Source organism: Mauremys mutica, chromosome 4, assembly GCF_020497125.1.
Source record: "Mauremys mutica isolate MM-2020 ecotype Southern chromosome 4, ASM2049712v1, whole genome shotgun sequence".
NCBI classification, from domain to species: Eukaryota; Metazoa; Chordata; order Testudines; family Geoemydidae; genus Mauremys; species Mauremys mutica.
The window spans coordinates 16,111,908-16,136,973 of record NC_059075.1 but is presented as its reverse complement, the minus strand read 5'-3'; the positions used below and the strand labels follow the sequence as shown (position 1 = coordinate 16,136,973).

At 42.7% G+C, this 25,066-nt stretch overlaps 1 protein-coding gene across 6 annotated transcripts in view; it reads left to right on the top strand.

Annotated features, from left to right (window-relative positions):
• The window catches only part of ESR2 (estrogen receptor 2), a 146,911-nt gene that overhangs the window by 27,083 nt on the left and 94,762 nt on the right, over window positions 1-25,066 (top strand). For all 6 annotated transcript variants that reach the window (XM_045015459.1, XM_045015461.1, XR_006579116.1 and 3 more), the window contains exons 4-5: window positions 4,483-4,599; window positions 16,979-17,281. In XM_045015459.1, coding sequence (XP_044871394.1) covers window positions 4,483-4,599; window positions 16,979-17,281 — 420 coding nt within the window. The remainder of the gene's footprint in view (window positions 1-4,482; window positions 4,600-16,978; window positions 17,282-25,066) is intronic.

The following is a 25,066-nucleotide window of genomic DNA, read 5'->3' as shown; positions in this document are numbered from 1 at the left end:
GGGGCTTTGGCCCACTGGATACCAGTAAGCTTCAATAACCTCTCCCTTGGCCTGCTCCCAGTCTTCTCTGTGCTCTTTTAATTAGATCTAGGCCAGACCCTGATTCTGTAATATCTGAGGTATGAAAAGGCAGGCCCCCATAGTTTCTCTGCTCATACGTCTCTTCCCCTTTTGCAATGGTATTTACTGATGTCGAAGTACTTGCATGAGTCCTGTGTAACAGAGTAAATTTCACCCACTGAGTAGCAATTTGTACAAAAGTGATTTGCCTTTTCAAGATAGCATATGTACTGTGAATGCAACACGACTGTCAAATCTGCATGTAGTGTGAAATCAGTAAAATCAAACCTAAAATAATAAATGAGAATTTTGTGTACATATTCAGTAAATTGATCTTGTAGTAGTATGTGCAGGAAAAATGTTAACCTGATTATATTCTTTGCTCACCTATACTTTAGCATTGAATAGGATACATGTTTTAGTTCATTGAACATTTTAATTCACCTCGGCAGATAACATTTGGTCTTAATCCAGAAGTTCTATAAATAAAAAAAATGGCCTTCACTATACAAAACATATTTTACACTCTGTGTCCAAGCTAGTTCAGGTTGTTGCTTAACTCCCCCACCCCAAAATCCTAAAGTTTCCTTTAGGCTACCTAGCTGGCTTTGTGGGAGCCTTATTAAATAAAAAGTTATCCCTTTTGACAATCACCATAATACTTTGCAATAGCCAATGTCAATTAAATTATCTGTAGTACTTATTTTTTTTTAGTATTTAAATGCCTGTACCTACTGCATAAAATACTGTGGGATTACAGTTATTTTCTGAAGTACAGTTACACACTGATTTATTGTAACTACATCAAATTTGAAGTAAAAGCACTGTATTAAATTAAAACTATGATTTCTTCATGAGAACCTTTATGATTTGAGTAATTGTCAAGTTTTAATAAAGCAAATAGCGAAAACATAATTTTACTAGACACAGAGAAAGAAGAAGGTTTTGTTACCTACCTGGATCCCAATGCTTACTCGAAGAAAATTTTTTATTAGGGTCAATGGGATCTGAACACAGCAAGTTCCTTACAGTTCATTCAATCTGAGGATGGCTTAACGTGCACTGTAGAACTTCCCCTTTAGGGGATTCTAGGGACATCAGCAGTTAGGTAGTCACAGGCAACATAGATTGATTTGAACTCTGCTGCCAGTAAGCCAGAGATGGCAGGCAGAAGATGCCTGAGCAGGATGGATCCCCTAGTATTTAAAGGTTTTGAGGCAAAATTTTAACTTGTTACCATGGCAGTTGGTACAAAGTATGAACCCCTCTTACACAAGAGAAGAATCATGGGGAAAACCCTGATCACTAGCTAAGGGTATGTCTAAACTTTGGAGATTATATGTACATAGCTATGCTGGCATTGCCCCCTATTAGCTTTGCCAACAGAAGCACTCTTCCATCAACATAGCTGCATCTACACTGGGAGGTTTTGTAGGCATAACTATGACAGTCAGGGATGTGGTTTCTTCACACCCTGATTGATGCATATATGCTGATATAACTGTTCAGTGTAGACCTAGCCTAAGTTTTCCTTCCCTCAGATCAGTGGAGGCTGATTTGGCCTTAAGCAATGTGAGAAATCCCTTGCTTGCTATCAGATATTTGTAGTATCTTATGGTCCAGTTCTGCTTCCACTGAAGTCAGTGGGAGTTTTGCCACATAATTTTGTTTTTCTTTTGGGAGCATATGTTAGTATTGTGGCTTTGGCTTGAGGCCTTTCACTCTTCTTCATTATATGCCTTCTGTTCTGGCGTTCACAGATCTTTACAATTGTACAGTTTTGTACAGTTAGTTGGCACAGCAGCATGCCAGATGGGGGAGTTATGTTCTTTATGGGCAAGTAAACAAAAACAAAACCCCTGGTACTTCCCTGTTGAACTCTGTCTATATGGAGTTTACAGTTGTAATAGATTAGGGGTGGATGCCACAAAAGGCAAATCATTTTAAGGTTTTAGCTTGCACAGAAAATGTGGAGGAAATTTTTTAAAGGTAAATTTCAACATTATTTGGCACTTATGACCCTTAATTAGAAAAGTGGTGCTCAGGAATATCTACAGTTCAGCTAAATGTTTCTTTAGCTGGCCAGTTTTAGGGCTAAATTCTGTCTGCATAGGAGTCCATGGCAGTTATGTATGCATGCAACTGAGGATAGAAGTTGTTCCATTAAAGAATACGGGGCCTATGTTGTCCTTCCTTACACAATACAAAGGGGAGAAAAGCAGTAGGAATTAAGGGAAAAAATGCTCTAAATCTGCAGAATGGATGGAGTGAATTTATCACAGTGTCAGTAGACGTGCCCCTCACCCCACCCAGGTGAATGAGTGAGTGCACAGTCTTTGAGACTTCCCCAGCAGCCAGCTCTCTCTCTCCTCTCCCCTCCCCCCTGCCAGGGCCAGCTTTAGGCCTATTCCACCATTCCCCCGAATCAGGCCCCGCGCGCAGTGAGAATCCCTTCCCTGGCTAGAGGCGCCTTTTTAATTTTTACTCACCTGGCGGCGCTTTGGGTCTTCAGCGGCACTTCAGCGGTGGGTCCTTCACTCTCTCCGGGTCTTCGATGGCACTTCAGCGGCGGGTCCTTCGCTTACTCTGGCTCTTCGGCGACACTTTGGCAGCGGGTCCTTCAGTGCCATTGAAGACCTGGAGCGAGTGAAGGACCTGCTGCCGAAATGCCGCCAAAGACTCAGAGCACCGCCCGGTGAATACAAGCCCCACGTATTTTTTTACATGGTTTTTTTTTTTGTTGGTTTTTTTTTTTAAAGTCATCCCTGCCAGGGCCCCGTTGAAACTGTTTGAATTGGGCCCCGCACTTCCTAAAGCCGGCCCTGCCCCATGTACCCCATCACTGGGGGGGGGGAAGGGGGAAGATGGGGCTCAGGACAGCAGGAGAGCCTTCAGTGAGTGCCTTAAAGAGAGTGTGCATGGCGTCTCTCAGAAACTTCCCCAGCAGCCAGCACGCATACTATTTCTGTGTGTGTGTGTGTGTGTGTGTGTCTCTCTCTCTCTCTCTCACACACACACACACACACACACACACACACACACACACACACACACACACGTATGATTTTTGTTGTTACTTCTTGGTATTTCCTGCTGGAATGCACGTATATCTTTCAAAGTGCTGTTAGTTTAGTTTTTTGACTGGTCTATGCATTTCATAATTTTTATTTCTCTTATACACTTAAATTAAATTATTTGAATAGTGAGTTCGAAAATGCCTAACCTGTCCTGGCTGGAGTAATTGTCCCTATGGTAACTTTTTAAAAATATATATTATATCTAGTTTTTTTGTTTCTATTGATGGTGCATATTTGCACATACCTTGGTGCACATAACAAAATTTATTCCACACATTGATGGAAAAAATTAGAGGGAACATTGCGCTGGACCCTGGTGCAACCTAAAATCAGGAGGCAACAAAGGTGGCTTAAAGCCACCTTATACCCTTTTTGTCCAGGTTGAACTGCTTTTTTGTCAGTCACACCTGCCAGTAAGACATTAGACAAACTGTAACCTGATGTTTTTTAAGCACTGTAGGTTGAAAAATTCAAGGTTGGAAAATATTTTAATTTTACAAGGAAATGTTCACAATAGCTCAGTTAAAATAGTTACCCTTGGGAAAAGAACTCCTGAACTGTTTGTTCATGAACCAAGAACATAAACCCTTCTGTTATTTTTTTGGATAGATCTGTTAATTTCACAGCAATTAAAAATATAATCCCCCCCCTCCAAAATATGAGAGAAGACTGATAAACTGCAACTGATAGAGAATATTTTGCATCCATGGCTAATTTCTGCAAGGGAAATGCACAGTATTTTATGGAAAGTGACTTGGTTGTATTTAATTAATAAAATAATAGTCTACTCCAGTACACTAGTGAAGCCTCTTAGGCAAAATTCTCTGCTGCTGAAACTCCACTGAAACGAGTGGCATTGTGCCAGCAAAACATGCACTGATAATGAAAATCTGCTTCATAGAATACCTAGAATCAGAATGTTTGAGATTTCATACAGCATGGAAATTAGGCACTTTGGGTAAAATTTCCAAAAGCACTTGCGTCCAATTTTCAAAAGTGACTTAGACACTTAGGAGCCTACGTCCCATTGATTTTTCTAAGACTTAAGAGCTGAAGTGACTTAGGCACTTTTGAAAAAATTACTTTGGTCCTGATTCAGGTAAGTACTTAATACATTAAGTAGAAACACATGCTTAATTTTCATTGATGCTTAAGTGCTTTCCAGAATCAGTGGCCATACTTATTGCATTCTGTAACGATGTTGAATACCTTTCTTTGTATACCTTTTGCTCTAATAATAGTATTCAGCATTATATCAGCTACAAAACGTTTTTCAAGTTACCTAACAGAAGAAATTTAACATATTGCTTGAGATTTAATTTTTTTTCTTTATATCCTGTTTCAGGACACAATGATTACATCTGTCCAGCTACCAATCAATGCACAATAGATAAAAATAGGCGTAAAAGCTGTCAGGCGTGTAGACTACGGAAATGCTGTGAAGTAGGAATGATGAAATGTGGTGAGTTTTTATCCCCTTGTCTTTTCTATACAACTTCTAAGTTATGCTTAAGTCTAAAAAAAGGCATGACAGGTAACTAAAGTAAGACTTAAATATACATGTAAGAAGGAAATCACTGATTTTCAGGAGAAAGAGTCACTCCAGTTAGTATTCATTTTGAGAAGAAAAATAGTAGGAAACATTAAGGCTCCAGTCGTGCAACGTGTAGCATGCAAGAAGTCTGCTTTACTTTTGCAGATGCAACCTGCAGTTCACCTGGATGTTACACCTTGCAGGCTTAGGTCCTAAGGCAATGTCTATGTGATGGGTTTAGGGTGACTAGACAGCAAGTGTGAAAAATCGGGACAGGGAGTGGGGGGGGGTAATAGGAGCCTATATAAGAAAAAGCCCCAAATATCAGGACTGTCCCTATAAAATCGGGACATCTGGTCACCCTAGAAGGATTGGATCACAGAACCCCCTTTGGGAGCTGCCACCTGATGTGCCAAGACTACTTCTGCCCCTGCTTTCCTGCCCTGTCAGCTTAGGTCTTCAGTGCCCTGCCTGGTTTGAGCCAGACTCGCTAGCCTGCTGCAAACCCAGACCCAGGTCTGAATCACGTCCCCTAACAGCTGTAGGCTTACCTGAAAGAAGTTTACAGAAGTGTTCTTGTTTTAACACTCAGATGCCCAACTCCCAATGGGGTCTAAACCCAAATAAATCTGTTTTACCCCATATAACGCTTATACAGGGTAAACTCATAAATTGTACGTCCTCTATAACACTGATAGAGAGATATGCACAGCTGTTTGCCCACCCAGGTATTAACACATACTCTGAGTTAATTAATAAGTAAAAAGTGATTTTATTAAATACAGAAAGTAGGATTTAAGTGGTTCCCAGTAGTAACAGACAGAACAAAGTGAATTACCAAGTAAAATAAAACAAAACGTGCTAATTTATGTCTAATCAAACTGAATACAGATAATCTCACCCTCAGAGATGCTTCAGTAACTTTTTTTTCCCTCAGACTGGACAACCTTCTAGGCCTGGGCACAATTCTTTCCCCTGATACCGCTCTTGTTCCAGCTCAGGTGGTAGCTAGGGGATTCTTCATGATGGCTCCCCCTTTGTTCTGTTCCATCCCTTTATATATCTTTTGCATAAGGCAGGAATTCTTTGTCCCTCTGGGTTCCCACCCCCCCTCACTGGAAAAGCACCAGGTTAAAGATGGATTCCAGTTCAGGTGACATGATCACATGTCACTGTAAGACCCCCCCAAGCCTTCATTCCTCCCAGCCTGACTCACAGGAAGGCTTGCGTGCAAACAGAGCCTCCCACAGTCAATTGTCCTGGTTCATAGAATCATAGAATCTCAGGGTTGGAAGGGACCTCAGGAGGTCATCTAGTCCAACCCCCTGCTCAAAGCAGGACCAATTCCCAACTAAATCATCCCAGCCAGGACTTTGTCAAGCCTGACCTTAAAAACCTCTAAGGAAGGAGATTCCACTACCTCCCTAGGTAACCCATTCCAGTTCTTCACCACCCTACTAGTGAAAAAGTTTTTCCTAATATCCAGCCTAAACCTCCCCCTCTGCAACTTGAGACTATTACTCCTTGTTCTGTCATCTTCTACCACTGAGAACAGTCTAGATCCATCCTCTTTGGAACCCCCTTTCAGATAGTTGAAAGCAGCTATCAAATCCCCCCTCATTCTTCTCTTCTGCAGACTAAACAATCCCAGTTCCCTCAGCCTCTCCTCATAAGTAATGTGCTCCAGCCCCCTAATCATTTTTGTTGCCCTCCGCTGGACTCTCTCCAATTTATCCACATCCTTCTTGTAGTGTGGGGCCCAAAACTGGACACAGTACTCCAAATGAGGCCTCACCAGTGCTGAGTAGAGGGGAATGATCACATCCCTTGATCTGCTGGAAATGCCCCTACTTATACAACCCAAAATGCCATTAGCCTTCTTGGCAACAAGGGCACACTGTTGACTCATATTCAGCTTTTCGTCCACCGTAACCCCTAGGTCCTTTTCTGCAGAACTGCTGCCCAGCCATTCGGTCCCTAGTCTGTAGCAGTGCATGGGATTCTTCCGTCCTAAGTGCAGGACTCTGCACTTGTCCTTGTTGAACCTCATCATATTTCTTTTGGCCCAATCCTCTAATTTGTCTAGGTCCCTCTGTATCCTAGCCCTACCCTCCAGCGTATCAACCACTCCTCCCAGTTTAGTGTCATCTGCAAACTTGCTAAGGGTGCAGTCCACACTATCCTCCAGATCGTTAATGATGGGAGCGATCAAGATTCCAACCCACCATTAATTGCTAACATTTTGCATAATTTATAATAGGCCCTCAGAGCTATATTTCATATTTCTAGTTTTAGATAAGAGTGGTACATTTATAGAAATAGGATGAACACACTCAGTAACATTATAAGCTTTGTAATGATACCTTACAAGAGACCTTTTGCATGAAGCATATTCCAGTTACATTAGCATATTTTCATAAAATCATATGGAGTGCAATGTTACAGTCTACACTTAAAAGCTTATAGAGACACAGCTGTGGCAATAGAACTGTGCTGCTGTAAGAGTGCTCATGTAGCCGTGTTATGCCGATGGGAGAGAGCCGTCTCATCAACATAATAAAACCAGCTCAATGAGCGATAGTATCTATGTTGGCAGGAGAGCGTCTCCCTCTGACACAGCGCTGTGCGCGCAAGCAGTTATGTCAGCAAAGTAATGCACTTTGGAAAAAATAATCTGAACTATACATACAAAACAATGGGATCTAAATTAGTTGTTACTAGTTAAGAAAGATATTGGAGTCATTGTGGATAGTTCTCTGAAAACATCTGCTCAGTGTGCAGCCACCGTCAAAAAAGCTAAGAATATTAGGAACCTTTAGGAAGGGAGAGGTAATAAAACAGGTTCAGAGAAGGGCAATGTAAATGAGTAGAGGGGTATGGAACCACATGAGGAGAGATTAAAAGACACACTGTTCATCTTAGAAAAGAGATGACTAAGGAGGGGTATGATAGAGATCTATAAAATCATGAATGGCATGGAGAAAGTGAATAGTGAAGTGTTGCTGCCTATGTGAAGGAGTAAATAAGTTTAAAACAAACGTAAGGAAGTACTTCTTCGCACAGCACACAATCAACCTGTGGAACTCATTGCCCAGGGGATGTTGCAAAATCCAAAAATATAACTGGTCTCAGAAAAGAATTAAGTAAGTTTATGTAGGATATGTTCATCAATGGCTGTTAGCCAAGATGATGCCCCATGCTCCAGGTGTCCCTGACCCTCCAACTGCCAGAAGCAGGGACTGGGTGACAGGAGATGGATCACTCAAAATTACCCTGGTCTGTTCATTTCCTCTGAATTCCCTCTGAAGCATCTGGCAATGGCCACTGTCAGAGACAGGATACTGGCCTAGATCAACCATTGTTCTGGCCAAGTATAGCTGCTCTTACGTTCTTATATGGCTTTGTTGTAAAAAATATAGTATTTAAAGGGTCATTGTTAGATTAAAAATGTAACTGAGAGAATTGTAAATATCTAATTTACTTTTCTATGGAATGGGGATAATGATGCTGACCTTTGTAAAGTGCATTGAGCTCTACTGATGAAAAGTGCTATATAAGAGCTAGGAATATTTTATTACTATTTATTATTTATTATTTTCATAGTTAATGCTGATTGTTTAAGCTGAGGGAAATGTAAAAAGTAAATAGTGATAATAGGGTGGTTGCTTTAATCTGGTTCTTGTGAAGTAAACCCCCAATCCTGCAAATGTGTGCGCATCTTAACTTTTTGTACTGGGTAACATTTTCAGATGCGTCTGCTCCATTTTCAGAATTGATTTAGATGCTTAGGGTGGGATTCATAAAGGGGAGTTAGGTGTCCAGTTGCCAAATGTCAATATTTAGCTGCCACTGACATTCACAAACCCCTGCTCAGTTGCTGCCTAACTCGGTAGGCACTTAAAATCCCTAGGCACCTAAGTTTCTACCATTAAAGTCCCCAGACACCTCAATTTCATCAGCTGGACATGTGTACATGCGCCAAAGTCCTGTCACTGCCTGGTGGTTGGCACCTATGGATGGGTATGTCTGCACTTTGAACTGGGGGTGTGATTCCCAACTCGAGGAGGCGCATGAGCAGTGCAAGTGGCGGGAGGGGCTAACTGTCTCAAGTGTAAGCCCATTAAAGATGCTAAGTACGTACTTGGGGCAGCTACGCCCTCCCGCCACTCTCACTGCTGGGCTGCAATCTCCATTGAGAGTGCTAGCCCAATGACAGCTAGCATTAGTGTGGCTCCTCGAGCTGGCAATCAAACCCCCAGTTTGAAGTGTAGACATACTCTAATTTAAACCTAAGCCCCACTGGGATTCATAAACTAGACCTTTCCCAGCCTATCTTGCCCTTGGGGGAGGAGGATGAGTGGTGTTCCTTTTTATGAACTTTTGCCCAATGGAAAGTGCACTCACTCAGGATATGGGAGACTTGGATTCAGTTCCCAACTTGATGTGGGACTAGAACCTTGCACATCCCATTGGATATAGAGTCACTCGCTTGTGGAACCAGTGAATATTTAATTATTTATACAGTAGAAGAACTCCAACAGTAGCGATGGAGAGAGACCTGACTCACAATACCCTGTAGACAGGACACTCTCTTGGGAGGTGGGAGACCCAAGTTCAAATCCTTACACCACATCTGGTAGAGGGGGGAATTGATCCCTTGTCTCCCACATCCTGGCTAAGTACTCTAACCGCTAGGCTAAAGAGTCACAAGGTGTCTCCTGTTCAGAGGATTAGTCGTGTTAGTCTGTTCAATTCAATCAAGGTGGAAGTGGCCTATTCCCAACAGTTGACAAGAAGGGGTGAATATCAACAGAGGGAAAATTACTTTTTGTAGTGACCCAGCCACACTCAGTCTTTATTCAGGCCTAATTTGATGTTGTCAGGTTTGCAAATTAATTCCAGTTCTGCAGTTTCTCGTTGAAGTCTGTTTTTGAAGTTTTTTTGTTGAAGAATGGCTGACTAAAAAGTAATTTTCCCTCTGTCGATACTCACACCTTCTTGTCAACTGTTAAGAATGGGCGGCATCCACCTTGATTGAATTGGCCTCGTTAGCACTGACCCCCCCCCACACTTGATAAGGCATCTTTTCATTTGCTATAATATATAAACTGCCTACTGTATTTTTCACTCCATGTATCTGATGAAGTGGGGAAGTAGGTTTTAGCCCACGAAAGCTTACGCCCAATAAATCTGTTACACAAGCTCTCTCATGAATCTCACTCTTAGGTCCAGATCATTAGGTGACTTAAATAACTTTAAAATTCTGGTCTTTAGGAGCCTAACTCCCATTGACTTTCACTGAGTCTTAGGTGCCTAAATGCCTAATTTCATTTTGAAAATTCAATTTAGGGGCCTAAGTCACTTAGCCACTTCTGCAGATTTTACTCACTGAGTGGTCAGTGACTTTGATGGGGCTAGTCACAATCCATAAAGTTAAGCAAGTGTAAGTCTTTGCAGGAATGGGACCTAAATGAGCTGTAATATCTGAGTTTCAAAAAATTGCAGGAGAATGGTTTTTAAGTGACCAAAAATTGTTCTAATTGTGCTGAAAAAAGAAATCTCTAAAACGCTTCTTTAAGTTTTCTGGGCAGAGACTGTCTATTTTGTATTGTGTTTGTACAGTGCCTAGCGCAATGGGGTGCTGATACATGACTGGGCATGATAGTAATTACTACTACTACTGATCTAAATCTTGGATTGACACTGCCCATTTATCTTCCTAAATTTATAGAACTGGAATTTTTACTGTTTTCTCCCAAATATACTCGTGTTCTAATAACATTCAATGTAGACTAAAACTGCTCCTTAAAAATGCTTAAATATGAGAATTTTAAAGACAAATAAATAACATCAGTGTTTTTTAAAATAGTTACATTGAAATCAGATAAATTTCCTCAAATGAAATTCATGAGCACTCTGTCTAGTTCAGTTTTTTGGAAGATGAAAACAGAAATTACATATCTTGCAATCAAAATTGAATTGTCTCAGAGCATCTCATCGGGTCACTTACAAGACATCTGTGAGAAAAGGTGATGTCTATCAAATTTAGATTTTGGGTTGACGTGAGCAACAGAAGCCTACTTTAGTAATACGGATTGTAGGCTCAATCCCACAGTTCATTAGGTAAAGGTCTCATTGACTTCCATATGCCCATGCATTTAAAACAAACTGCCATAATTAGATGTATTTTTTCATAGATAATAAAATACTATTTTCCATGGAGCAAAAGGATAAATTTTCCACTCACTTTTTTTCTCGTTAGAGATTTGTTTTAATAGGACTGTTTACTCTAGGGACTAGGAAGGTTTGTTCCACTTTCTCCTAAATTGAGGTTTCTTCCCCCTCTTGTACTGAATGGTTTGGTTTGGTCCACTTCTGGTACTGAAACACAGGATGGGAGGGGATACTTGGGAAAGTGGACTTTTGGCAAGCTGGGGCTGGTATGGAGCTCTGCTTCCCAGCAGAGGGACAACATAGTCCTTTAAGCACCGCAGCATGGAAAGCTTCCATAAAGTAAAACCCAAACTGAGTTTGCAAAATCTGGCATGAATATAATTTCAGATTTTAAAGCCAACGAATCCTCATTGGGGATTTCATCAACAGAAGTTTTCAATAATTTAAAAACATGATTGGTTTCTACATAAACCCTTTGAAACAGTGGAAGACATTAGGAAAACATTGCTGTGCAGTCTCCTGGTCTGATTTTTCTTCTCATCATTTAAGAAGGCAGTGATGTCTAAGAAGTCCAAGCAGCAGACTACAGGTGGTGAAGGTTATTTTTTTAGAACTTTGTATCAAGGTGATACTGGAGATTAATATGGGAAATACCACCACTGCCAAAAGAAAAATGAGAACCTCAGACACTGCATCTGCAAGTTTCTCCTTAGGAATCCTTGTGGCTCACTCTTCAGATTAAGAAGGCTAATATAATGGTAAATTTCACATCAGAGAAAACACATCGCCACATCAACATCAGAAAAAAATTGCAAAATGACCAGCTGTGGAAAAGTAACTGTTTAACACCTCACCAGGCACAAGGGGAAAACAGAATTCATGCAAAAAAATAAAAAATAAACCCAGTCCAGCAGGCTCAGGCAAAGTGTATCAGAAAAGTTGGATAATTTGTGGGTGATGTATGCGCATCACCATGCTGATTACCCTTTCTACCTGAACCTGTCCTTCAAGTATGGGTATCTTTGCCCTCAACTTGTCTTACTTTTTCAGTGTGGACTGGGAGCTCCTTTTGCAGCGTTGGAGGAGCTGAGACGATTTGGAGTTCCACTGCCTCAGCTGAATATCTTTTGGAGCTTTCTGATATTGGCCTTGGTGACCCTGACATGGATTGAGCCATTTATCCAGGGCAATCAAGAAGAGGGGAGGTACTCATCTTTTTGCTATCCTATCCACTCTGGGAGTGGCTAGGTTGGTATTTTTTGTTTGTTTTGTTACTTGCTGGGACTGGAGTAGACCTCTTCCTTAAGGACTCTTCAGGTTTCCTATTGACTGGGTTTATTTTTTCTTTCACTGTTTCTTTTTTTGCATGAGTTTTGTGTTTCTCCATGTACTGCCAATAAATGGATTAAAGGAGTTCAGAAAATACAGAGCCTGATTTTTCAAATGTGTGGGTCATTAATGGAATGTCCAAATCTTCTACTTACAGTACTTTCATCAGTCAATAGGCTTGTCAGGCTTTTTAAAAATGCATGTGCCAGTTCGAGTTGCCAAGTGCAGGATTTAGATGTCCTTTCCCCTATGTTAGAAAATTGAACTCACTTTTTTAGGTGGAGTTTTCAAATATTCCAAATTTACTTATGTTGTTAGAAATGAAAGAAAATGACTTTTTCACAGCACTGGCTTTCATTGTAGCCATTGTAGAAATTATAGTAATTTAATCCGTTGTTCTGCAGTGTCTGGCAGACAGCAACTTCTTTGTGATCAGTATAGCTGAATGAATCTGTGGGTCAATAATACATATAAAAATTAAGCTCAAATATCAAACAAAAGTGAATTTTGAATTGTATATTCATTTGTAAAATTCACAGTTCATGCTGATTTTGTTAGTTACATAAGTCATCATTTAGTGAGCAAAAGCAATGCTCCCGACTTCTGTAACTATTTAACACAGCAGAAATTGGGAATATTTGCAACTTGCAAATAAAAAGCAAACAAATGATCTGTAAAGCAAAAATAATTTATTGAAGGAATTTTTCATTTTAAATAATGAAAGAATTAGAAAATTTTGTAATTTTTTTTTGGTTCACTAATTGACCATGAACAAAAAAAGAATAATTTTAGTACCTTATTTAATGATGCATCTGTTCTTCTCTGGTGACTAGTTTTTCTGCTATCCCAGGCAATGTGTGAAAATAGTGCTCTTATTGTGGAATCCCATATAAATGACAGGGTATGTTGTTAATTACAGCTTTATTCTGCAAAATGAAAGTATCTGGTAAAATGACTGACTTCTGCATCCTTTGCCAAAACACCTTCTCTGGTATTACCTGCATTTTCTAGATTACATAAATGAGGAATGGCATTTAAGTGACTTGCCAAAGGTTACATAGGAAGTTTGTGGCAGGGAGAGTAACAAACCATGATCTCTGTATGTCAATGTGTTATTTGCTAGACTGCAAGCTTTTCATACAGATTGCTTCAAATTGCTGCACTTAGGCCAAATATAATGTTGGGCTAATATGTCTGCACATTTTTTGTCAAGTACTTAAAGAGCTATAGATGAAAAGATAGGATAAAATATTAAGAGTGCACTATGTTTCAAAAGAAATCATGGAAGCTTTATCAATAATTTAAAACAACATTTGATCAACTTAAAAGGTGCTGAATCATGATTTGTTAATTAAGTTAGCAGATGTAAATGTTATGTTGTTAGTCATGTTTTGCTATAATTCTTTTTTCAAATCCAAACAAAATAAATTTTAATACTGAATTAAACTGCATCCTGTTATTTACTGCAGAACTGCATTCCAGATGTGCTGATATGTGAATCATCGTTTGTCTATTATGACAATTTCAGATTAATTAAACCAAATACAAATTATAATTCAGTATCCTATTTCTTTTTTTGTTTTGTTTTATTATCACAAAGTATATTTGTGGAGCAAAAGAGGTCTTTTAAGGAAAAATGTCATAACTTTTCTGTCGAATTTTGATATTGTGCACTGGATACAGATTAGTTTTCATTGAAATTAAACATAAGTTTTACATAAGAACATAAGAATGGCCCTTCTGTCAGACCAAAGGTCCATCTAGCCCAGTATCCTGTCTTCTAACAGTGGCTGGTACCAGGTGCCCCAGAGGGAATGAACTGAACAGGTAATCATCAAGTGATCCATCCCCTGTCACTCATTCCCAGCTTCTGGCAAACAGAGACTAGGGACACCATTCCTGCCTATCCTGGCTAATAGCCATTGATGGACCAAGTTTTGCTGTTATGTTTGAAATAGAGCACAAATGCTAACATTATTATATTTTTAAAGTACAAGAAATGATGAGATGAAATTTGAATTAGTTGAATATTTCATTCTAAAGTAATTTAAAAGATCTTGCCGCTCTGTAGGAAAAACTAACAATTGTATAGTCTTAATACAGCCTGTGAATATCAATATTTGTGCGACAGTATAGGAGTAAGGTGTAAAATGAAACACACATACACACACACACACACACACACACACACACACATATATATATATATATATATATATATATATATATATATATATATATGAAAACATACCAAATAGCAACTAACTGAAAAGAAATATTAGGCTTAACCCAAAACTACATTGTTATATACTTTACATGGAATAAAGACTTAGTAGTGTACCTGGATGAAAGTTCAGTGGTGGATTCTCTGTGGTGATTAATTGTAGAACAGACATAGCAGAGCCCCTCAAATAGTACTTAGTAAAAAGGCAATTTGGAAGCTTACCTCAACTCTAAATTCAGGAAGCCAAATTCTGTTCTCACTCAATGTGACTACATTGGGTCAAAAATTGACCTTGTTTTTTTAAAACAGCATGAACATGTTTTAATATAGGTTATACAATTCTGTAGAGAGTAAGAGGTTTTAGGAGATTAGAGTCATCAGTGTGTTGTGCCCCGGAAATGAAGGGACTACAAAATCACTATATCCTGACAAATGGGGAGATGTTATTGAGTGAATAACTGACCCTACTCCACTCTACAGGAACTTTGGCACAGGAGATATAGTTGGTGTGGTGTTACATACAGCTATTCCTGGCTGGTGTAAATGCTCTCAGGAATTATTGCAGCTAGGGAACAAATTAGGGCAATCCCTCAGTCTGCTCTAACTTGTTTTGGGGCATCTGACTGGCCCACAGAAGCCCCAGCATATGCAAGGTGTGTGTAATTTTAAGTGTGTGAGTAGTCCTGTTGACTTTTGCACATGATTAAGTGTTTAACTTGATCAGAATGTTAACTCATGGGAATACAGAGCAGTATATTTAGTTGTATTTCATTGTTCTAACTCTTCAATAAATACAGGCTTTCCAAGACTTGCAAGTCACACCAGAGTAGTTAATCTTTTCCTTTTGCATTTATTATCCTTAAATGGTGGCCTAGGGTTTATATGGTTGTTAAATCCTGTTGCCAACTCTTTTGACAGTGCTAAAGTTTAACTATTAAAGAAACCAACAACAACAACAACCCACTACTGCCCCCTAAAAATTATCCTTATAAGCCCAAGGTTACATGAAAAATTGAAATTTGCACTTGGTTCTGCAACAACCTCTTGGAATATAAAAGGAGCTGAGAAAAATGTAATAGAAACAGCTGAAGTATTGTCCTGCAGTTTTAAACAAATGTATATAGCAGATCTATTTTATTTGTTCATATTTGTCCAGTGACCGCTCAATTATATTTGTATTGATTCTATGGTCAAGCAATATTTTTACTGTGATTATGTTTCCAGTACTTTGGGAGATTTATTTAGTTGACTCTTTGATGCTTAATTTTATATGTATTTGAAGTGAAGGTCCAGTCAAGGTCCTTGTCTTTACTCTAAATTAAACAATGATCTATTGATAAAGTTAGTTTGCATTTAATGTCCTGTTGAAAGAGGGATCACTAATAGCTATGGGTGGAGAGTGTGAAGTGGTGCAAGAGCTTTCTGTTCCAACTCCTAATTTAAAGGAATCTTATTACTCCTGACAAGAAGAAAAGTGTGGAACACATTAGTATGAAATTTATCTTGTAGTGGTTAGAGAGTCCTGCAGATTTTGAGAGAGGGTATTTGAAGAAAATTCTGCTAGAAAAAACAAAGCTAAACACTGCTGCCATCTGTTGTGATCTTGATAAAGTGTATTGCACAGTTAGTTGACCATTAATGGCCCAAAATACATCTGATACTAGCACTGTCTTATTCTTACATATCAGTAGTTAGACAGATACTGAGACTGAGAAAACATTTTGATGGCTCTAAAACAAAAATTTGACTTCTAAACAATTTATTTATTTATTTACTTCAGATATACTTATTTTAGGAAAATAAGTGTTATGGTACAGAATTTCAGTTTAAGAACATCTTCTGATAAATTATTTAAATACGCCTCTGATTTTTAAATAGCAAAATCCTAGATTTTACAAATAACCATTTAGCAGTAACTAGAATGACAACAATAACAAAACCTTTTTCTTATATAATATATTCAGCAACAAAGTGGGATGAAAGTTAGGCCAAGGCTGACTGCTTTCAAAAATCTCATAGCTAAATTTTGGAAGAAGCGAGAGTATCCTCTTTTAAACAGACTTTTTTTCTTAGCATTTTTTCAAAGTACAATTAATGATGTTCTCAAGTATAGTAGTATTCACAGCCAGAGCAAATCAGCTTGCTCTGTGACATAGTGAACAATAAACGAACAACTTCTGGCCTTTAATAAGGCCCAGCTTGTATTTCCATGTGAGACATTTATTTTGGATCAATTGACATGCTTTCAGAACTCATTCTTACTATTTATTTCTGTTGTATATGTATATATCTGTTTTGTTTGCAATCAAAGACCTAATCTGTCTCTCACTAAAGTCAATGGGAGCTTTCCACTGAATTTAAAACAGATTTTTGATCTGATCCAGCTCACTTTGTTATATTCTTTTGGATTAAAAGAGAGCCGCCACTAAGGTCAATGGAAGCATAGTTAAACCAGTGCTGAGTGCTTTTGAAAATCCTAACTTCAGTGTGGAATGTACTTGTTGTCTTTCCCCATTTTTGGATTCAGGTAAAACGGTGGTAGAAAAAAACTATGTAATTATGTAACTTTATTTGTCTCAGGTTCAAGAAGAGAACGTTGTGGGTATCGTATCATACGCCGTCATCGTAATTCAGAAGATCAAGTGCATTGCACTGGCAAAGCTAAAAAGAATAGTGAAAATATAACCCGAGTGAAAGAAATCCTTCTTAGTGCACTCAGTCCTGAGCAGTTTGTTTTAACGTTACTTGAAGCTGAACCTCCTAATGTGCTGCTGGTGAGTCGCCCCAACAAGCCATTTACAGAAGTCTCCATGATGATGTCATTGACAAAACTTGCAGACAAAGAATTGGTTCACATGATTGGTTGGGCCAAGAAAATTCCTGGTAAGAATTTCAAAAATTATTTTTTTCCATAGAAATTTTGTACTAAGTACAAATACCTCTACCATAAATATTAATCCATTGTTTAGATTCTGAGGTAGAAGCAGCATGGCAATAAATGTGTAGGTTCAAGGCCTTAAGATTATACTTTTAAAATGGCAGTGGAAAACTTATAAATTCTGCAACAAAAGAAGTGAAAATTCTGTGCACAATATTTTAAAATACTGCAGAATTCTGTATATTTGATTTGTTAAAATCACACAATATAATCACACCAGTTTCAATTATTTTTGGTCATTTATTTCAAAGTACCTGTCAGCGAGTATGTCTGTAACAATACTGACAACAAAAAAGATTCAGGAAATGTTTTTTGACAAATAGATTCCTTACTAGGCATATTAATACAGAACTCTGAGTAATAATTCATTTAAACTACAGTACAGAACTGTATTTCCTGCACCCTTCAGAAGCAGTGCAAAGGCTTGCGGGAGTCAGGGGTAATGGAGGAGCTGAGGAGGGGAAAGTAATTGCTGGGAAGGAGCCTGGGTGTGAACTTGGAGGGTTGTTGGGTATGTGTAGGAAAAGTATCGAACAGTTTTTTTTGGTGGGGAGGGAGGGATTGTTAGGGAGCTTCCCCCTTGCAGACCCTGGCTGACCCCTAGCCTCTTGCATTCAGTCAGGTACATCTGCCACTGTCCCTATGTCTCCTTGCATCCCCTGTCCATGTGTCCCTCCACCCCCACTCAGCTACCCCCCTGTCCCTATATGGCCCCACACATTGTCCCCTGTCCCCATGTGGCCCTGCATCTCCCTCCTCTCTGTGCCCTGCACCTCCATTCCCATTCAGCTCCTGCCCCAGTCTGTCCTACTTGACTAGCCCTTATAAGCCCCTTTCTGTGACTCCCCAGCAGCCCCATGCTGTCTGTCTCCTGATCTGGCCCACAGGTGCTGTGAAGAAGGTAGGCTATTTCTTCTTCAAGTGCTTGCTCATATCAATTCCAATTAGGTGTGCGAGTGCCGCGTGCACGATCATCGGAAGATTTTACTCTAGCAACACTCGGTGGGTCGGCTGAGGCGCCCCCTGGAGTGATGCCTTTACGGTGCCGGATATATACCCCAGCCAACGCTGCGCCCCCTCAGTTCCTTTTAATGCCCGTGACTGTCATTGGAACTGTGGAGTGCAGCTTAGCAGATCTCCACTTCCTTAGCTTCTAGTGTAGCACTCGTTTATAGTTGTAAATAGTTTTAAAAGTAGTTGGTATTAGTTCTTTAGTAGAAGTTAGTTATTGTTCTTAGTGTAAATAGTAGTTGGGGGGTAGTTGGGAGAAGTAGTAGCTTCTCCCCTTCCCTCTCTCCCGGTACCCGGGCTGATACCTAGGTCTCCGGGTTTCAAACCATGCTCGGCCTGCCTTAAGCCGATGCCTACAGGAGACCCCCCAACTTGCTTGAAGTGCCTGTGGGAATCTCATCAATCTGATAAGGGCCGCATTTGTAAGGCATTCAAGCCTCAGACTAAAAAGGAGCGGGACTTTCGCTTGAAGCAGCTCCTTATGGAAGTGGCACTTAGCCCGATGTCCTCGGCTCTGCACCGAGACCCGGCGCCGACTTCGTTGGTTCGCAGCACCCCTGCGGCACCGAAAGGGTCAGCACCATGTCCGGACACCAACAAAGACTCCCGGCACCGGACATCTCCAGCATCTCTACGAGCGTGGTGCCACTCGCTGTCTCCGGGACCAAAGAAGCAGCTCAAACAACCTGCTGTTCCCTTGCAGTTGCCGGCACCGCCTGTGCCTCCCTTGGAACTGCGTTCTGTGTTGGACCGTCCTGCAAAGGCACCAACCCCAGTACCGTTGACTCCAGCACCACAAGGGGCGTTGAGTCTGGTGCATGTAAGCTCCATGGTGCGTACCGTGGTCGAGCTCCGTCTGCCGTCCACTCCAGAGACTTTCTCCACGGCACGCAACCTGATTGCGCTCACTAAGCCGAGACCGTCACAACCTTCGGTACCGCTGGTACGGGCTGGTCTCTCAAAAGGAAAGCCCTCCATGCTGCGTCCTCTGTTGCAGAGACAGGAGGGCACCGATCCTGGTACCAATCCTGGTCATGGTCCTGATCCAGACGCTGGTCTTGTTCACGACACCGCTCACCATCCCGGCGCCGGTCACACTCGCGGCGCTGCTCCGCCACACAAAGATCATCTTCCCAGTACGGTTAGTACTGGTCCAGCTCCTGGCACTGATCCTGACGCCGGTCCGAGTGCCGATCTACTCAGAGTCGCTCCCGGCACTGTTCCGCCCATAGATCTTCGTCAAGGTCCAGATCTGCCTCCCGGCACCAATATGACTGCCGATCAGGATCGCGGTACTGCTCGAGACCACGGCGCTGATCTCCATCTCCGCGGTGCGGTACCACGTGACAAGGTGACCCAGCATACGCGCTTGGCTCCACCTTGGCTGTCCCGTTCCATCTCAAGGTCGTCCCAGGCAGAAAGTGGCTACCATGTCCAGGACCAAGATGCGGACGGTGCTAGCCAATGGCACGATGAGGGACAGGATCCTGGTCAGGGATGTCCACAATGGTCCTTTTGGACCCCTGGGGCATACCATCAGGCCCAAGGGGTCCCCTCAGGGGCTTCTCACTCTGCCCACTCGGAGCCCTTGATACCGGAGGCCACTTGCCCTCCCCTGGGTGGTTCGTAGGCCACGGCCCTGCCCTCAGTTCAGGCCCTTGCCCTTAGCATGGTGGACTTAGGGCAGCTGGACCCTCCCCAGCAAGACCTTCCCCAGGACCCATTAGTCCCAGGAGTATCCTTCTCATCTTCATCCAACGAGGCGGTGGCGGGTACATCTTCCTCTGGCCCCCCACCTATAGACCTCTATGCCCACCAGGAGTTGCTTCGCAGGAAGGCACAAAACATGAGCCTCCAGGTGGAGGAGGTGGTGGTGGTCGATAGTGGACATTCTATCTGCCGACACCCCAACCAGAATAGCCTTGCTCTTTATCCAGACTATCCAGGCTAATGCCACTATGATCTGGCAGTCTCCGGCCTCTATTCCTCCTACTGCCAAAGGGGTGGAGAGGAAGTATTTGGTCCCCTCCAAGGACTACTAATACTTGTATATTCATCCCCAGCCATGCTCCCTCGTTGTACAGTCTGTTAATGAGAGGGAAAGATGCGGCCAACAAGCTCCCGCTCCTAAATCTAAGGACGCTAGACGCCTAGATTTATTTGGGTGCAACATTTATTCTACTGGCAGCTTGCAGCTCAGAGTGACTAACCAGCAGGCCCTCTTGAGCTGCTACAATTATAATACCTGGAACTCAGTGCAAAAATTCAAAGAGCTTATTCCTTAGGAGTCCAGGAAGGAGTTCAGGGCCCTATTAGAGGAGGGCAAGAAGGTAGCCAGAACATCTTTGCAAGCCTCAATAGATGCGGCAGACTTGGCGACTAGGTCTCTCGCCTCAGGCGTAGCTATGCGCCGCATCTCGTGGCTACAGGTCTCCGGTCTCCCACCAGAACTCCAGCAGACTATTCAGGACCTACCCTTTGATGGCCATGGTCTGTTTTTGGACAAGATGGACTTCAGAGTCTGAAGGACAACTGGGCCATCATGCGTTCACTGGGCATGCACCCCAGTGACACAGCGTCAGCTCTTCCGACCCCAACCACATCGCACCTACCCTAATCCCCGGCTGAGACAGGACTTCTCTAGAAGTTGTGGCAGGGATGTTAGGTGGAGACAGTCTGGTCCTCAGACAGGCCAGAACCATCGGCGGGGTCCAAACAACATTTTTGAAGGTGTGCCTGAGGGCGGAGCACCAGGATCCTTCCCCGCCTTTCAACAACCACCTCTCCTATTTCCTCCCTGTGTGGTCCCATATAACGTCAGACCGCTGGGTCCTACATACGGTGGAAAGTAAATACCGCTTTCAATTTGTTTTCCCTCCCTCCCTCCCTGCCCCTCCCCTCTCAGGAGCAACTCCTTCTACAGGAGATGGAAACGCTCCTAGCTATTGGAGCTATAGAGGAGGTTCCAAGGGGACTGAGGGGCAGAGGATTTTACTCACATTATTTCCTAGTTGCCAAGCAAAGGGCAGGCTATGGCCCATCCTGGACCTGCGTGGACTCAACAAATTCATGGTAAGGTTGAAGTCCTGCATGGTTTCCCTGGGGACCATTATTCCTTCCCTGGATCCTGGAGACTGGTACGCTGCCCTCGACATGAAGGACTCATACTTTGACATAGCAATTTACCAGCCGCACAGGCATTTCCTTCGCTTTGTGGTCAACCAACAGCACTTCCAATTTACCATCCTTCCCTTCAGCCTATACACGGCACCAACAGTCTTTACAAAGTGTATGGCCGTCATAGCTGCCTCCCTCCATCGACATTGGATCCAAGTGTTTCCGTGCCTCAACGACTGGCTTATTCAGGGTCACTCCAAGGACCAGGTGCAATCTCCTGTTCTGTTCATCATGAGCTTGTTCAGACAGCTGGTCCTGCTGCTCAGTGTCAAAAAGTCCACTTTGGAGCTGACCCAAAGAATAGACTTCATCAGAGCAGTCCTGGATTCAAGACTTGCCTGTGTGTGCCTACCGCACGCCCGCTTTCAGTCGATGGTGAGCATTATCCACGGCCTCCAAAGCTTCCCGACCTCGACAGCACGGACATACCTCGGTCTCCTGGGACACATGGTGTCTTGTACCTTTGTGACCAGACACGCCAGACTGCGCTTCTGTCCACTTCAGGCCTGGCTCTCAACCGTATACCGTCCATGCTGGGACAACCTGGGTACACTGGCCAGAAGTCTTAGCCTCCCTGGTCTAGTGGCTGAACCCCAACTCGGTATGCGAAGGGGTACCATTCCATGCCCCGCAGCCCTCCCTGGTTCTAACCATGGACGCATCATCTTTGGGTTGGGGTGCTCACCGTGCAGACTTTCGTACACAGGGCCTTTGGTCCACACGAGATTTTCTTGCACATCAATGTACGGGAGCTGAGAGCAGTGTGCCTGGCATGTCAAGTGTTCCGCAAGCACCTTCAGGGCTGTTGTGTTGTCTGTGAAAACTGCAACACAACAGCCATGCTTTATATCAACAAACAAGGGGGAGCACGATCGTCCCCCCTCTGTCAGGAAGGCATTCACCTGTGGGAATTCTGCATAGCCCACTCAATCGACCTGGTGGCGTCGTTTCTCCCAGGAGTCCAGAACACCTTGGTGGACCGCCTCAGCAGATCCTTCCAGGCTCACGAGAGGTCAATTCGCCTGGACGTCATCCACTCTGTTTTCCGGAAGTGGGGGTTTCCCCAGATAGACCTATTCGCCTCGCGTGAGAATTGGAAGTGCCAGGTGTTCTGCTCTCTCCAGGGACGCTTCCCGGGTTCCCTGTCGGATGCCTTCCTGATACCGTGGAAAGACCACCTGTATTACGCCTTTCCTCCATTCCCGTTAGTCCACAGGGTCCTTCTCAGGTTGTGCATAGACAGGGCCCACTTAATTTTGATCGCCCCGGCGTGGCCCAGGCAGCATTGGTATACCACTCTCCTCGATCTGTCGGTGACCACTCCAATTCCACTTCCGTTGTGGCCAGACCTGATAGCTCAGGAACACGGACGACTCCCACTCGGTGCAGCAGGTACTTTTGGGTAGCAGAAAGCCCTCTACCAGGTCCATGTATTTGGCCAAGTGGGAGTGTTTCTCCTGCTGGTGTGCTCTGAGCAATATTGCCCCACTGGAGATGCCAGTACCTACCGTCTTAGACCATCTCTTGTCCTTGAAACAGCAGGGCCTAGCAGTTTCATCCATCAGAGTACACCTAGCAGCGATTTCGGCCTTCCACCCGGGCGAAAATGGGCACTCAGTCTTCTCCAATCCCATGGTCAGCAGATTCCTCAAGGGATTAAAATGCCTGTACCCGCAAATTCAGCATCTGGCCCCTACATGGGACGTCAACCTTGTCCTATCCAGACTCATGAGTGCCCTGTTCCAGCCGATGGCCACCTGCTCACTCCTGTACCTTTCCTGGAAAACAGCCTTCCCCGTAGCTATCACCTCGGCGAGACGTGTGTCAGAGCTTAGAGCCCTCAGATCGGACCCACCGTATACGGTGTTCCATAAGGACAAGGTACAGCTGCGACCACACTCTGCCTTCCTTCCTAAGGTGGTGTCTGCCTTCCATGTCAACCAAGACATCTTCCTCCTGGTCTTTTATCCAAAGCCGCATACTTCTCGACAAGAACAACAGCTGCACTCCCTAGATGTTTGCAGGGCCCTGGCCTTTTACATCGAACGAACAAAAGAAACCTTTTAGGAGGACGACCCAGCTGTTCGTAGCTGTGGCAGACCAGATGAAGGGCCTTCCAGTCTCCACTCAGCGCATCTCGTCCTGGATCACATCATGCATCCGTGCATGCTATGACTTAGCTGGTGTCCCAACTACACACCTTACTGCCCACTCCACTCGGGCTCAAGCTTCGTCCTCTGCCTTCCTGGCTCATGTACCCATACAGGAGATATGTAGGGCAGCAACTTGGTCATCGGTGCATACTTTTGCTTCCCACTATGTCAAGGGGTGAAGCGGAATTTGGCTCAGCTGTTCTGCACTCTGCAACATCTCACTCTGACCCCACTGCCTAGGTAATGCATCTGACAAAGTGGGTATTCACCCACGAAAGCTCATGCTCCAAAACTTCGGTTAGTCTATAAGGTGCCACAGGACTCTTTGCTGCTAGCTAAGGCTGGGAGTCACCTAATTGGAAGCGATATGAGCAAGCACTCGAAGAAGAAAAGATGGTTACTCACCTATGTAACTGTTGTTCTTCGAGATGTGTTGTTCATATCCTTTCCAAATCTGCCCTCCTTCCCCTCTGTCGGAGTAGCCGGCAAGAAGGAACTGAAGGGGCTCTGGGCCGGCTGGAGAATATATCCGGTGCCGTAAAGGTGCCACTCCAGGGGGCGCCTCACCCAACCAACTGAGTGTTGCTAGGGTAAAATCTTCCGACGATCGTGCACATGGCACGTGCACACCTAATTGGAATGGATATGAGCAACACATCTGGAAGAACAACAGTTACAAAGGTGAGTAACCTCTTTTCTCTTCCCTAGCTGGCTGGGAGCGGCTGCTCTGTTCTATCACCATAGTGCCCTCTGGTGGGCAAAAGGTGGAATTGCAGCAACTTTCCAGCAGAAGCTTTTTCTGTGGGGAAAAAACCTTAAAATATGTGATGATCCTTAATTATGCACGTGCACAGTAGCACAGAATTCCCTCAAAAATAAAAACTCTTTGACCTCCATAATTCACCAAAAATGTTTTGATTTAGAGAGCAACCATATCATTTTAAAATTAATGAACCCTTGTTTATTAGACAAGATCAGCAATCACATGTAATGTTAATTATGTCCTTTTTGAGAAGTGGACTAAAGAGCAGTTTTGTTAGGAACCATAAATTAGCATTTTAATATGTCAACAGTGATTAATAGATTGAATAGTGATGAATATATCTTTCTCCACTTAAGTATTTAATTTAATTTAAAATAGCGCTATAATTTTAAAACAGTTAAGACCAAATTCATCCCTGGAATTCTGTTGAACGGCTCCCATTATAGTAATTGAAAACAACATGCATTTACTTTATTGTTGCTATACAAGAGCATCAGCTTGCTAAGTAGTATGTAATACTGTGCTCAGATTGATTACATGTTCTGTTTAGAGGCAAAAATAGTTAGGAATATTCAGGGAATTATTTTTTTTTTCCAGTTATTGGTAATGCAAAGAACAAGTATTAA